Source organism: Palaemon carinicauda, chromosome 37, assembly GCF_036898095.1.
Source record: "Palaemon carinicauda isolate YSFRI2023 chromosome 37, ASM3689809v2, whole genome shotgun sequence".
NCBI classification, from domain to species: domain Eukaryota; kingdom Metazoa; phylum Arthropoda; class Malacostraca; order Decapoda; family Palaemonidae; genus Palaemon; species Palaemon carinicauda.
This window is the reverse complement of record NC_090761.1, coordinates 40,624,815-40,640,547: the sequence shown is the minus strand read 5'-3', so window position 1 is coordinate 40,640,547 and position 15,733 is coordinate 40,624,815. Positions and strand designations below refer to the sequence as shown.

Genomic DNA, 15,733 nt, shown 5'->3' with positions numbered 1-15,733 from the left:
GTTGAAGAAAATGGGTTTAGACAATAGAAAATGTACCTGTAGTCTATAGTAGGGGTAACTATAATAGTACAGTACATATGGTACTATATATTTTGTACAGTACTGTATACTGTATGTATACTATTGTACTATATGTATTGTATTATTTTCCATTTACTTATTACATTATGTTCTAATAACTACTTAATTTACAGATTTTAAAAGTTAGTTTAGTTATATTGAGTGGTTCAAATGTATTTGGCTGTACGGTATTTTATTGTAGTTATACTGTAGCTTTATTATAAGATTTAATGTGGTGTTTTGTAGGGTTTGGAATGAATTAGGCGATTTACATGTAAAATGTGACTCACAACACAAAAAAAATCATGTTGCGAAAGCCACTCCAGAACGAATTAATTTCGCGTTGTGAGGCATCACAGCTGTGAGGTACGTCACTCTTTTCTTTTGGCTTGTAGAGAGCGTATATCTCCTCTCTCTCCTCCAAAGGCTGTCATTGTACTTTATAATTTTTGCCTTGTCTTTACAGGTGTGCTTGTTCTTTTTCTGACGCCCTTGTGTGGTCCTGTCCTGGGCGTATGGGTGCGGTACCTTTATGTCTTCGGATGATAACGAACCGCACTCTCTGTGTCCAATTTGTAGAGGGCATCGCTGCAAGCAGGGTTCGCCGTGTGAAGAGTTTCAGGAGTGGCCAACCTCCGAATAGGAGAAGTTTGGACAGTGCAGGAAGCTTTATTATAAGATTTAATCTGGTGTTTTGTAGGGTTTGGAAGGAATTAGGCAATTTACATGTAGAATGTGACTCACAACATGAAAAAATCATGTTACAGAAGCCACTCCAGAATGAATTGATTTTTTGTTGTAAGGCATTACATGTACTGTATACTCTCACAGCTGAGAGCTACGTCACTTTTTTCTTTTGGCTTGTAGAGAACGTATATCTCTTCTCTCTCCTCCAAAGGCTGTCATTGGACTTTATATAATTTTTGCCTTTTCTTTACAAGTGTGCATGTTTTTTTTCTAATGCCCTCGTGTGCACACCTTCATGCCTTCGGATGATACTGAACCGCACTCTCTGTGTCCAACTTGTAGAGAGCATCGCTGTGAGCAGGTTTTGCCCTGTGAAGAGTTTCAGGAGTGGTCACCCTCCCAATGGGAGAAGTTTGTACGGCACAGCAAGAAGAAGGCGAAGCGTGATCTTCCTTCCTCAGGGGCGAGGAAGCGTGTTTTCTTCTTTACGCACCCCAAACCTCTTTCTAACACTCCTTCTCGCTGGCTTTCCTCCTAGGGGCAATCGAGCAGGAGTGCAGACCAGATAGAAGGAAGCGCTACTTCAGCAGTGTATTGTACTGTAAATATTAATAAAGAAAGCAATAAAATACTGTAACTTGTATTTTTAAACATTTTCTTATAGTGATGGAGATATGATGAAGGGAGATGAGTTAGCTGACACCTGGCATAATTCGCTGTCTTAGGATAACTTGTCGTCTCATAATTCATGCAAATTGTTGAACAATCTACTTGATATGCACATGCAATATTTGCCCTCTCGCTGCTATTTAGTTTCTTGATAATGGCTGCTTTCATTTCCATTGAAATGACTTGCCTTTTGTCTACACTACTGCCATTAATATTGCACCCAGTGCACTACCAATAGCAATCTGCTTATCAGCCATAGTTAATGTTATTGTAATATACATTTTCTGGGTCGACCTGTGGCGCCCGGTGAAAAGAGTCCTTCTTAAATATCTTTTCTGATAAAACCTTCCAATTATACCAGAGAAAGATAAAAGCATGGAATGCTGAGGTTACAACCCTCGCGCGAGCACCTTTTGGGTGTCGTGTATAAAGCAAAGGCGCGTGAAATCCACTATTCACAGGTTGTCTTCCATTTAGTTAATTCCTTCGTCAAAGGGATGGGCCGATACAAAGGCCCTAGCCAACCCCCAGCGTCACACCACCCACGCCACGACGCGAGCGCCATCTGAACTACATCCTTTTTTTGGAATCTTAAGTGTTGAATTTTTTTGTGGTGCTCTCGGTCTTTTTTATCAATCGTGGATTTATTTTGTCATGTCCGAAGCTCCATCTTCACACATTCCAATGTTAAGTACCAAAGTTTGTTTTGACAGTTTTTTATTGTACCGGGCTTTTGTTTTATATCCAGTATAGTCTGTTTTATTATTCCCGTCTGGCCTTTCATGGCGGCCATTGTTTGTTCACTTGTTTGGGAATTCATCTTTGTCTGCCTGTTTAGTACTCTGTCACTTGGGTTCTTGGTTAAGTCCCTGGCCTTATGCCTTTAGAACCGTTATTACTTTTTTTTTTTGTGTATTTATGCTCATGGTACTTTTTGCTAGCAAGTCCAGCCTACGAACGAGATAGCGATCTAGCTTTGTGTTTGTTTAGTACCCGCCCCTCCGAGGCGTTCGTCACTCGACTGTGCTATTTATTTCAAGTTTTAGCAGATGCTATTCTTCGATCGTAGTGTTATATGGATGTACATTTTTATTTTATACGTTTATAATAGTGTTGTGTAATTTTTAGTCCTGTTTTTGTGTTTAAGAGAGCGAGAGCTTGGGGTCCCGTTTTCTGTTCGCAGTCACGAGTTACCCCTTTCTCTCGTTTTCTTTCTTAGCTCCGGTGGGTGAGCGGATTTCCCGTTTTCCGTTTTGTGCGTTCAACGGGTTCTCCCTCCCTCACCTCTCCCCCTCTGGGTGGATGATAACTTACGAGTTATTTATTTTTCGTGACTTTTCAATTGTTAGCGTTATTTTGGTCCGTGTTTCGTCCTCTCCCCGTTACGGCTCGGGAGTAGTTATGAACGTTTTCCACTCCGCCTTGAGTTCTACTCCGCCATGAGGGATTCTCAATGACTTTCGTTCTATTGTTATATTTATAAATTGTTTACTATATGGGACGGGCTTCATATTGTTTAGATACGACCCTCCGGTGGCCCTTACTCCGGTCTCAGGCCACGGCCATATCCACAATAGCCTTTGTTATTACGACTGTGTTTGTTATTCACAATAATTATTCAGGACCTTTCTTCTCCCTCCGGCCTCACCGGAGATCGTAAATATGCTTTACTATGATCTAAGCTTTAGACTTTAGCTGCGGCTTAGCTTTTTATCTTTAGCCACAATTGAATTATTCAGGGCATCTCATTATCCTCCGGCGTCACCGGAGGTCCCCCATACACTTCACACTTATATTTGCCTTGCCTTTAGCTAAGGCTCCTTTATTCAGGACATTTCATTACGCTCCGGCCTCACCGGAGGTCGCCCATACACTTCACACTTGTATTTGCCTTGCCTTTAGCTAAGGCTGGTGTTTATATTTATTTTAAGGGCATGTCACTGCTTCCCCGACCCTTGGAGGTCGGCGGATTGCTTTAAGTTAATTATCCTTATGTCATTAACAGACATTAGGTGCATTACAATTATACAAACAATTGAATATTAAAGTGCCAACAATGGTATGGGGCGGTATCAACTTAAAAGTAATATTCGGTTGTTTGGTCAATGCAATAATGGTGCTTAAGGAATTCAGTGAGTGCCGGAACTCTAGAATAATAGGTTTTTTATCCCCTTATCAGAGTTTCAAGAAACACCACTCATGTCTCCTTTCTTTTACAGAAGGCCCGCTGTACTGCTGAAGGATGCCCTGCCTCGTTCAACGACCCCGTTGGGCATGACCTCTGCCGGTCTCATGCACACTGCTCCATTCCCTTTATCCAGGAACCGGGACAGGCCCAATACCCGGTCTGGTTCCCGGATTTGTGCTCGCTCTGTTACGAGCTGTCGTCAATTCTACTGAACGATGATGTAAGTGGGTTTTCCCTTTGTTCCTTATTTCTCGTTGGCAGACACTAATATAGACATGAATATGATATACACAGTATATTTTTGAGGGCAAACCCCCTCCTCCATCACTAATCACTGCAAATCTTACAGGCCGATGATGTCTCTCTTCGTTCAGCAAGGGCTACTCTTCGTCCGTGGGTGTCGGGCTTCGGCAGGAATGCCCCGTCTGGCGCACCCTATCTCCCCGATGGGGACATGGCCTCCCGCCTCTTCCCAGGCTCGACTACTGCTGCAGTCTCCCCTGACCTTGCTGCCCCCTTAATTGAAGAAGTCAGGGCTACCATTTCTGTGGAGGACGAACCCCTCGTACCGATGGACATGGCGGGTCTGGATATAGACGTAGAACCCAGGGACGAGCAGGTAAGTGGTGCCGAGTTGGTGGAAACCCTTTTCTCTCCTACTCCCTCTCCTACCCCTTCCTTTCTAGGTTTTGATAACTCTAAGGCTTCTCCTCGGGATCCCTCTGCCTCCGTACGACCCAAGGTGAAGCCACTTCGAACTTATAAGACTTCAGCTTTGCCAGTATCAACGTCACCGGTCCCCGGACCCTCGACAGCTCCTGATATTCATATTGCTCCTCGTAAAACCACTACTCCTAAGAAGTCTAAGTCTACCAAATCCAAGAAAAAACCAACGGATGGCTTTCAGGTACCCTGGGCTGATCTCCTCCCCATCGAACTGATCAAAGGATTGGTCAGAGATCAAGTTCAACATCACTCTGGTGCGATAACAGAGATTAAGGATATGATGGCTACTTTGATCCGCGCCGGAACTCAGTTTCCTCCCCCTTCTGCTCCAGACGCATCGAAGCTGCCGCCCTTCGATAAAAACAATCCTTGGCGGTTTGCCTTGCATGCTACATTCGTAGATGGTTCCCTAACTCTGGAGGGCATAGGCACCCGCCCTCTAGAGGACCTGGAGTTCTATCCCCCGGGCCTAGCATTCCCGTTCAATGGTTTTGTACGGTTAAAGGAACATGCATTGGTCCGTATGGACAAGGTACCGAAGGAAACGGTCATATTTCCAAAAGAGCAGGCCCAGGCTATCTGGGCCAGAACACTATCAGAGTGGGGGTGTATTAACTCCAAGCTCACCCCACACAAAGGTGCCTACACTATTTTTACGACAGCGGCCTCCATCTCTTTGCCGCTCATAGACAAAGTCATAGAGCTGACTATACAGGCCATCAAGGAAGGCTCTTCCATGCCGGCTCTCAAGGAGACGGACCCCACCTCTTTGCTTATTCCGGGTACCTCGGCAGCCTGGGATGCTGCGGCTTCTACCTTCACGGTGGGGAAACTAGACCCGGACTGTGCCTCTACTCTTTTCTCTGAGAAGCTTCCCAGATTAATAGAGAGTCTTCTCAAAACTGAGTTCGAGACCCGTACTAGACTTGCTAGGTCCCTCCAATCCATCACCTCCATGGAGTCCCTAGCATCTCTTTACCCAGAGGAAACGCTGTTCAGAGTCGCCACAAAGAACCAGCTGCTATCCTACCAAATAGACCTCCATGACTTCTGGTCAGCTCGGGTTAGTTGCAGGAAGTTCGTTCTGTCGGAGGCCACCATCAGGCATGAGCCGAACAGACTGATAGCGTCCTCCTGCTGGGGTAAGACCCTCTTCCCTCAGACCAAGGTGGATAAGGTTCTTCAGGACGCAGCGAGGGCAAACCAGAATTTGCAGGTAAGGTGGGGTCTCTCAGCCAAAAAGAGGTTCGAACCCCAGAGACACATGTTCTTCAAGAAGAAGCAGAGGTTTAGTCCTTACAAGGCGGCCCGGGGTACCTCGTCCCCACAGTCTTCCGCGGCCTCGACTTCTCGACAACAGGCGCCTCCTCAGCAGGTAGTCTACCTCGCTGCTCCCCCTGGTACACAGCCCAACCCCTCTTGGATGCCCTCACCTGCATACAACCCTGCCTACGAATCCTCCGGTTCCTTTCGTGGATACCAAAGAGGGAGTTTCAGAGGTAGAGGACAGTTCCGCCAACACGGCGGGCCTAGAGCAAGGGGTTCCTGTGGAGGGAGGGGGCCTAAATTCACTCCCTCCCAATGATGTGATGCCGGTAGGAGGGAGACTTTATCACTTCCGGGACCATTGGACCTTCAGTCCATGGGCTCACAGCATAATATCAAGGGGCTTAGGTTGGAAATGGTCACAGGGATCCCCTCCTCCACCGGTGACCTTCTTCCAGAGAACCACTCCCGTCCTGGAAGAGTACACCGCGGAGTTACTCAAGAAGAGAGCAATCAAGCGGGTTCGATCCCTGAAATTCCAAGGCCGCCTGTTTACAGTCCCGAAGAAAGACTCGTCGGCGTTGAGGGTAGTTCTGGACTTGTCGAAGCTCAACTCTTACATCCTTTGCGACAAGTTCCGTATGCTGACTATCTCTCAGGTACGGACCTTGCTTCCCCGTGGGGCCGTCACCACCTCTATCGATCTTACCGACGCCTATTATCATGTCCCAGTAGCTCGAAACTTCTCTCCTTACCTAGGCTTCCGTCTCGGCAAGAGAGCCTTCGCATTCAAAGTCATGCCCTTCGGTCTCAGCATTGCCCCCAGGGTATTCACGAAACTGGGGGAGACGGTGCTCGAGCAACTCAGACACCAAGGGATACAAATCGTCGCCTATCTGGACGATTGGCTCATTTGGGCCCAGTCGCACCAGGAATGCAACAGAGCTACGTCGAAGGTACTCCATTTTCTCGCCAAACTGGGCTTCCAAGTCAACCTCCGGAAGTCCCGTCTACAACCATCAAGCCACTTCGAATTGTTAGGCATCCGTTGGGACCTCTCAAAGCACAAGCTCTCCCTTCCTCCCAAGAAGGTGAGGGAGATAGCTTCCAAGGTCAGGAACTTTTTCAAACACAAACAGGTGTCCAGAAGAGCTTTAGAACGAATCCTCGGCCTTCTCCAGTTTGCCTCACTGACCGATCTCCTATTAAAAGCCAAACTCAAAGACATCAATCGAGTTTGGAGAAAGAGAGGGACAATACCTTTAAGAGACAAGACCTCGAAGATCCCCTCTGTCTTGAAGATGAGACTACAACCATGGTCCGATCGGAGGAACCTCTCCAAGTCGGTTCTTCTACAGTTCCCCTCTCCACAAGTGACAATTCATACCGACGCGTCTCTGAGTGGATGGGGGGGTTACTCCCAACATCAGATGTTTCAGGGCTTTTGGTCACCCGCCATGAGACAGTTCCATATCAATGTTCTCGAAGCCATGGCGGTGTTCTTGACCCTGAAGAGAATCTCCCCTCCGAGGTCGACCCACATCAGAGTAGTCTCAGACAGCACGGCCGTAGTCCACTGCCTCAACAGGGGGGGGGGTCCAAATCACCCAACCTGAATCAGATCCTGGTCACTATCTTCACCTTGGAAGCCGACAAAGACTGGTTCCTGTCAGCAACTCACCTAGCAGGAGTCCAGAATGTGATAGCAGACTCATTATCCAGGACGAGCCCACTGGAATCGGAGTGGTCCCTGGACATGCACTCCTTCCGGTGGATACTCAGGCTGGTTCCAGGTCTCCAGGTAGATCTATTCGCGACCCGACTCAATCACAAACTCCCATGTTATGTGACACCGAACCTGGACCCTCAGGCTTATGCCATGGACGCATTAACCCTGGATTGGAACCATTGGCAGAAGATCTACTTATTCCCTCCAGTGAATCTTCTACTGAAAGTCTTGCACAAACTCCGCTCCTTCAACGGGGCAGTAGCTTTAGTGGCACCTCACTGGCCAAAGAGCAGTTGGTTTCCTCTCCTCCTCGAGTTGAAACTCCGTCCCTTCCGGATCCCATCCCCCAAACTGACCCAGGTGGTCCAAACTCGGACTGTGTCAGATTCCTCAAGGATAGCCAAAACCCTAACTTTGTGGATTTCATGAAGTTTGCGGCGCGTAGGGACGCAAACATCGACCCAGATAATGTCCTCTTTATAGAATCAGACAAAAGGGACTCTACGATTCGCCAATATGATTCGGCGGTTAAGAAACTAGCGGATTTCTTAAGGACTTCAGACCATTCGGTTATGACTCCTAATTTAGCCATCTCCTTCTTTAGGTCCATATTTGACAAAGGCCTAGCAGCTAGCACTATAACCACCATTAAGTCAGCTCTGAGGAAAGTCTTCCTGGTTGGGTTTAACATTAACCTGGCGGAGTCTTATTTCTCATCTATTTCAAAAGCATGTGCTAGGCTTCGACCTTCGGTTCGTCCTCAAAAGGTCTCTTGGTCTCTAAATGATGTCCTCAAACTGGCCTCCGACACGGACAACGAATCCTGCTCCTATATCACTCTTCTTAGGAAGACTTTATTTCTAACAGCTTTGGCCTCGGGTTCCAGAATCTCAGAACTAGCAGCTCTCTCACGAAACTCAGAGAACATGGATTTCCTCCCTTCAGGTGAGGTACTTCTTTCACCAGACAGGGCGTTCCTAGCTAAGAACGAGAACCCCCAAAATAGGTGGTCCCCTTGGAAGATTATTCCTCTTCTCCAAGATACTTCTCTATGTCCGGTCACCACTCTCAGGGCCGTTTTAGCCAGGACTGCTACCCGATCGTCTGGCCCCTTGTTTATCAGAGAACAAGGAGGTACCATTTTCATACGTGGCATTAGGCAACAGATCCTATACTTCATTAAACAAGCCAATCCAGGATCATTTCCCCATGCTCATGATATCCGGTCGGTAGCTACCTCCATCAACTATTTCCAGAATATGGACTTTGATAACTTTAAAAAGTACACGGGTTGGAAATCTCCTATGGTCTTCAAACGCCACTATCTAAAGAACTTACAGGTTCTTAAATACCCAACGGTTGCAGCTGGGAGCCTTATCTCTCCCCATTGATCTTTTGTTCTTCCTTTCATCCATCTCTTTTCTTCTCCCTCCTACCCGCCACTCGCACCACGACGCCGCTTCCTTGGTGGTTCGTTAGCCCTAAGTTTATTACATATTAGGTTAATATGATTGTAACTATTATTGTTTACCATTGTTATAAGGTTGGGATATTCTTAGCCCTGTCAGTTTTGTTGCATGTTTTCCTCTGATACTCGGAGGATTCCCTGTTATCATGTTTGTTTAACCTTACTCTCACTATGCCCTGTGGCTAGTTATGTTTTATGCCTACTTACCTTAATTATATATGATTTTCTTTACATGGTGTTGTTTCTCTCCCCTTATTAAATTAGTAGTTATTGTTGGGCTTGGAAGGCATTCTCTGGTACATTTTCACCGGGCGCCACAGGTCGACCCAGAAAAGGGATTTTGATGAAGGAAAAATCTATTTCTGGGGAGAGACCTGTGGCGCCCGGTGAAACCCTTCCCCTTTATTTTACACGATCCCACCCTTTCCTTTCCAAGCCATCATGGCCAATGCAGAAGGATGTTGTTCAGATGGCGCTCGCGTCGTGGCGTGGGTGGTGTGGCGCTGGGGGTTGGCTAGGGCCTTTGTATCGGCCCATCCCTTTGACGAAGGAATTAACTAAATGGAAGACAACCTGTGAATAGTGGATTTCACGCGCCTTTGCTTTATACACGACACCCAAAAGGTGCTCGCGCGAGGGTTGTAACCTCAGCATTCCATGCTTTTATCTTTCTCTGGTATAATTGGAAGGTTTTATCAGAAAAGATATTTAAGACGGACTCTTTTCACCGGGCGCCACAGGTCTCTCCCCAGAAATAGATTTTTCCTTCGTCAAAATCCCTTAATTAGGCAAAATTGCGGCAGAGTTAATACACAGAAACCGCTACAATGATCACAATAGCAAACAATTAATTTAATAAAGCTGGTCAGTGCTGGGTGGTGGTGGCAGCACGGGACCCAGTCGGAAGTGGCGCTTATTTCAAAATTTTAACTCTACGGCGTTTACAAACATTTGTGACTTGCAGTAGTTTGTGATTGTAAATCGGATGTTCATACCATAAGGACTGTGTATGGAAGTCACTTTTTGAAAGGTTACTATTTTTCATAAAGAATTTTTTTTTTTTTTTTTTCAAAAAGTGAATATTTCTATTTCATATTATAAAATTTCCTATCTTTTCATGTTTGAATGACAAAATTCGATCAATATTAAAAAAGGTAGTAGCCATTTTTCTCCGGAAATATCTTGAAAAATCAGGCTTCATCATTTTTTATTTTATTTAGAGACATGTTGAATATACTTTAGTTTGCATAAGTATGATCTTACCTTTAATTTTCCTCAACACTTGAGATCATAAGAACATAATCATTATATTTTATGATTATTTACTTAGCAGTGAGTGATGAGCCTTTTCCGTCAAATTCAGAATAATATATATGCTACATGTACCAACTGCCCTCACATGAGCAAGACATTGTTGTTATAGTATATTCTTGTCTGGGTACTTTCTGGGTATATTTACTTACTGTCTCAAACTCTATGCATCGTTCAGCATTACCATGATATAAAGATAGTAAATATGTACATATGTAAACTAGCAGACAAAGAAATTTGTGGTAATTTTCCTCAACATTGAGGATCATAATGATATAATCATCATTTTCTTTAACACTGGAAAATGCATTGGTTGCAAAATCAGACAATTTAGGAGGATGCTGATGGACATGTGTTAAAGAGAAATCAGTCATTAAAGAGGGTTAGTAATTTTGAATGAAACCTTGCTTGATGCCTGCCATTACAAGATGAATGGAAGATAAGCTCTAATTATTTTATCTACCTGTTAAACATGTTTTGGAAGGATTTTTCTTTTAATGGACAACATAATACATTTTACTGAGGAGTCTTAAGGATGTTTAAAACTTTATTAGGAATACTGTGAAATTCATAATGTTGAGTAGGATAAGAAACCATTCTCTAAGCAGCATACCTTCTTGAACTTTGGACTAACAAGATTCGCCCTAAAGTCAGTGCATAGAATCTTCAATATAGCTTAACAGTAGGGTAATAGGTGCAAAGGACTATGGGGAGCATATTATTTTAGTGTCCTAAAGTGGAGGCATAAAAGCTATACAAAGCTATGGTTTGCCTCTAAATGTGTAAATAAATTTATTATCCAAGTTTTAATTTTGAAATTCATTAAGATGAAAATAGACAGGGTACTATTTGTTTATACATTTATCTTTGGTTGTGTTTCAGGCAAGTTCGTCTGTTCAGAAAACTTCTGTAACATCTTCATTGACAGAAGTGCAGAGTAACTTGAAGTCTCCAGCCCAGATAAATGAACAACAAACAAATTACCCAAAGTATTTTGAAAGTCCATCGTTGGCTGGTCCATCAACATCCACTCCATATCCAGGTGTCAACGTACATACTTCATCCCCAGTCTGCCAGCCCCATGTTTCTCAACAAATGCATTTTAAAGGGTCGGACCTATGCGATACTCCCAAATTTTTTGAAGCTAGCAAGCAGATCGAAAATAGATCACCAACATCACCTGAACCTTGTTCTTGGAATAAGGGGCCGAGTACAATTTATTCAGAATGTACAACAGGCAATAGTTTTTCCCCATTGTTTTCTAATGGAGCAGCCAATGATATTTTTGGAAACAAAGGCTTAGGATTCCTGGATTTACCTGGACAGTCTCGTAAGTTTGTGTGAATTTTTTTTCTGTAATTTAATATATTGTATGTTGATTGTAAGTAATTATTACTCTTAATGAAGTCACTGTATGTAACAAAAAATACCTGAAAAACGAAAACTTATCTTGTAGAAAATCTTGTAAAGTTTAGGATATGATCCATGAGATTTGCTATGTAATTTTTGGTTTGTATAATTTTCTTATTAAGTATTGCCATTAACAATTTTATATGAACAAAAAATTATAGCTTCTAACACATTTTAAGGAAAAGCTTTTGTAATTTCTATTTTCTGTTACATAGAATAGTGATTGTTGATATAATAGTGTGTTGATATAATGCATAAGCAGATAATCTTCCAGTATTCTTGTAGGAATAATTTGGTACAAATTTTCCTTAAAATCTTCGTGAGGTAAAATTTCAGTTCAAATATAGTGCATAAATCACTTTAGTATAGGTTTCGTTGTGTGATTACTGTAAATGTTTTACATGAAATATTAAATGTTGTATACCTAAGTTTGACAATCCTTTTATATCTTGCAGATGAAAGTGAATCAGGTAGAGGAACTTCTGGTATTGGGTTTTCCCTGTTTGGAGATTCCTCATCTCAGCAGGAAGACAGTAGCAATTTCTTCACTTTTAATTTAGGTGAAAGTTCAATACAAACTGAAGAGAGAAGCAGCAGCTCAAGGGAAGTCTTCTCACTGTTTAGTTCAGACCCTACAAATACCAGTGATGATTCAGGATTTGGTGCTAATTTCAAACTCTTCTGATATGATATAAGAAATAGTTCATTTAGTATTTTTAAATAGAGAATGTACTCTATTTAATATGAATGTTACATTTTTTTTAATAAGAATTTTTAGTTATGAGGTTACTATTTTTCATGGAAATATTTAGCATTATGGGTCTTCAAAAAGTTCAGACCCTGTAGATAACTATAGATTATGGATTAGGAGAGGTAAGGTTTATATACCAGTTTATGATTGGTAGTTGATATAAATTAGAAAAGTTTTTCTTTTATGAATTCATTTTCCTAGTTAAGAGAATGCTGTTTTCTGGAGTTTTTTTTATGTTTTTTTTAAAGCTCTCAAATGCTGTAGATAACCATGAAGATTATGGTTAAGTATGTATTCCAATATGATAAGGAGTTATGATTTACTGGTAGAGTTTTTTTGAATTCTAGGAAATTTGTCTTACAAGTTTCGTTGGAGTCAAGGAAAATAGTATATTTTAGTAATGTGGTTAGTAATAGGGTTGAATTCTTCAATGCTTTCAGATTTAAGAAAATATGTTGTTTGATTTTTGCTATGAAATAGAACTTTGAAATCAAATTTTATATTTTTTATTTGTGCAAGTAGTTAATGCTCTATAACATCTAAAGAACATTTACTTTTGTTGAGACTTATTCGTACACTATCACTTTGCATTTTTAAATGACATTTAGGATTAGCATTTGACAACTAAAACTATATGCAGTGACATCTATTAAAGGAATAAAAAGTAAAGTTGGAATTGTTTTCCTTGGTTTTTATTTGATAAGATGTTTTATTTATTCAGAAAATAACTAATTAAATCATAAATGTTTAGACTTTTGTAAGGAGGCTCTCCCACTTATCATAAATTTCTTGATTTTTTTTTTCTTGAAAGACCATTATTGTTATTTCTGATAAAGAATAAACATTTTCACACCACAATTTATATTCTTGTATATTACCTCTATTTCTACTTTCATTTTGCTGTCCAGCCTCTTAACTTTTACGGTGGGTGGTCTTTTTGTCCGATGTCATTTCGTCCAACGACACTTCGTCCACGTCTTTTTGTCCAATGTCTTTTCGTCCGATGGACTTTTGATCCAACGACATTTGGTCCAATTTATAAAAAAAAAAATGTTTCAAGAGATTGTTATTACCGTTTGCTTCACTTCTCAGTTAAAAGTCTATACCTTATTGGCTTTTGTGATAAAGTAATATGCTCAGTTTCTAATTACTCCATTAGTCATGCTTAGCATTCTCTCTCTCCTTATTTCTCTTTAGTATTGTACTATATATATAGTGTGCTGCAAGTTTAGTACTTTAGTTTCTGAATCTGCCCATCCCAAAATGGTTAAGTTCATACAATCAACGAAGAAGAAAAGAAAAGTAAAACGTTCAGCGGGTGGAGCACATTTGAACATTTGGAAATCTATCGAAACCTTGAAGGAAGAAGGATTTATTCAAGGTAATATAACCCAAATACTTCGAGGCGATCCATCGAATTCTTGTTCACAATATCAAAAAATCACCGAACGTCTCAAAAGATTGGTAACTGGATATGAGTCAAGGAGGAAAACAGATTTTTGGAGAATGCGAGAATGCGGCATATGCACCAATTTCACTCCTATACTTTAGAGTTTGGCAGTTAATTATTATATTATTATAAACAACAAGGGAGAAAGTCTTTATAAGGTTTAATTTTCTATTTAGGAAGTCATGAATTGGCTAGGGTTTTTCTTTTTTCTTTTATGGCTTGAAACAGTTCAAAATTGGACCAAAAGTCCATCGGACGAAAAGACATTGGACAAAAAGACCTGGACGAACTGTCGTCGGACGAAGTGACATCGGACAAAAAGTCGGTACACGAACTTTTACTTCAATGTAACTGTAGGGTTTCCCATGTTGCACTTGGCTGCTGAATGGGCTCACAGGTCCCATCAGTTCCACACCACCAAATCAGAATCCTATAATGTTTTGGTTCGTCAACCATTACACAGTTTTAAGTCCAGATATATATATACAGTATATATATATATATATATATATATATATATATATATATATATATATATATATATATATATATATATATCGTCGTCGTCGGCTCCCACTCGTGTCCGAGTATTTTGTTCTGTCGTTAGCCATCAGCCTCCTATCTATGGGGTGGATGCTTATGTCTGATGTGGCTGTTAAGTCCTAGTCTGTGGTGGAAGAGTCGCGGACAGTGTTCACAAGGGAGGGTAGGTGGTGGGCGGGGCTGTTCTAATCGCTCTCTCCTTCTTCTCCTCCTAGCCTCCTCATTTTGTCTCCTCTCCTCGAAGTCCACGGTGCCATGGTGTACTGTACTCCTCCAGGTTTTCCTGTCCCTGGCTGTTTCTTCCCATGAGGAAGGATCGATGTCAGTTAGAGCCAGGGTGCGCTTTAGTTGATCTTTATAGCGCATTTTCGGGGCTCCTCGTGGTCTGGTGCCCTGGGTCAGTTCTCCGTAGAATATTTTCTTTGGGAGCCTAGATGGATCCATCCTATGCACGTGTCCTATCCAGCGGAGGCGGTGGTGGATGATGGTGGCCTCCACGCTGGTCAGCGAGGCACGTTCTAAGACTTCAATGTTGGTGGTGTGGCTCTCCCAGGGGATTTTCAAGATCTGCCTCAGTTTCATTTGTTGGAAGCGTTCTAGGTTTTTAATACCGTTTCTATATAGCGTCCATGTTTCACATGCATACAGGAGCGTGGAGAAGACTACTGCCCTGAACACCATTATTTTGGTGGTCATTGTCAGTGCGTGGTTTTTGAATACGCGGCAGTTGAGTCGGCCAAAGGCGGAGTGGGCTGCCCTGATCCTGTTCTCCACGTCCTTTTTGCTTGTGGGAGCTGATGTTAGGATGCTCCCTAGGTAGGAGAACTGGTCCACCTGTTCTAACGGTTGGTCATTCACTGTGGTATTGAAGTTTGGGAGCATCAGTCCTGGTGGAAGTTGGACGAGGGTCTTGGTTTTATCTGTGTTGACTTGCATCCCAAAACGTTCGTAGGCAGAGTTGTATGCATCAGCTAACGACTGCAGGTCCTCTGCCGTCTGACCTGGGGTGGCATTGTCATCAGCATACTGCAGTTCTTGCACTGCACACAAGGTGGTCTTGGTTCTGGCGCAGAGTCTGGCGAGGTTAAAAGCGCCTCCATCCATGCGGAAACGTAGGTCGACTGAGGGTGTGTCTGGGGGAATCTCATTGAGCATTGCTGCGGTGTATAGCGAGAAACACGTTGGGGCCAGAACACAGCCCTGCTTCTGGCCGCCGTTAATGGGGAATGGGTCTGAAAGAGAGTTCTGGTGGCAGACTCTCCCAACCATTCCGTCATGGAGGGCACGCACCAGCTTGACAAAATCGGGTGGGCAGCCATATCTTTTGAGGACAGCCCACATGGCAGGTCGAGGTACTTTGTCGAAGGCCTTTTTCAAATCCCAGATGATGAACATTATGGGCTGTTGTTGTTCGAGGCTCTTCTCTTGTAGTTGTCGCGCACAGAAGATCATGTCTATGGTCCCGCGGGAAGGTC

General features: G+C 42.8%; 1 protein-coding gene across 1 annotated transcript in view; it reads left to right on the top strand.

The window, feature by feature from the left end:
- LOC137629593 (serine-rich adhesin for platelets-like) overlaps positions 1-12,932 on the top strand; it is a 178,183-nt gene extending 165,251 nt beyond the window's left edge. The window contains exons 14-15 of the mRNA XM_068361050.1: positions 10,987-11,434; positions 11,970-12,932. Coding sequence (XP_068217151.1) covers positions 10,987-11,434; positions 11,970-12,199 — 678 coding nt within the window. The 3' untranslated portion in view covers positions 12,200-12,932. The remainder of the gene's footprint in view (positions 1-10,986; positions 11,435-11,969) is intronic.
- Positions 12,933-15,733: the final 2,801 nt, after the last annotated feature.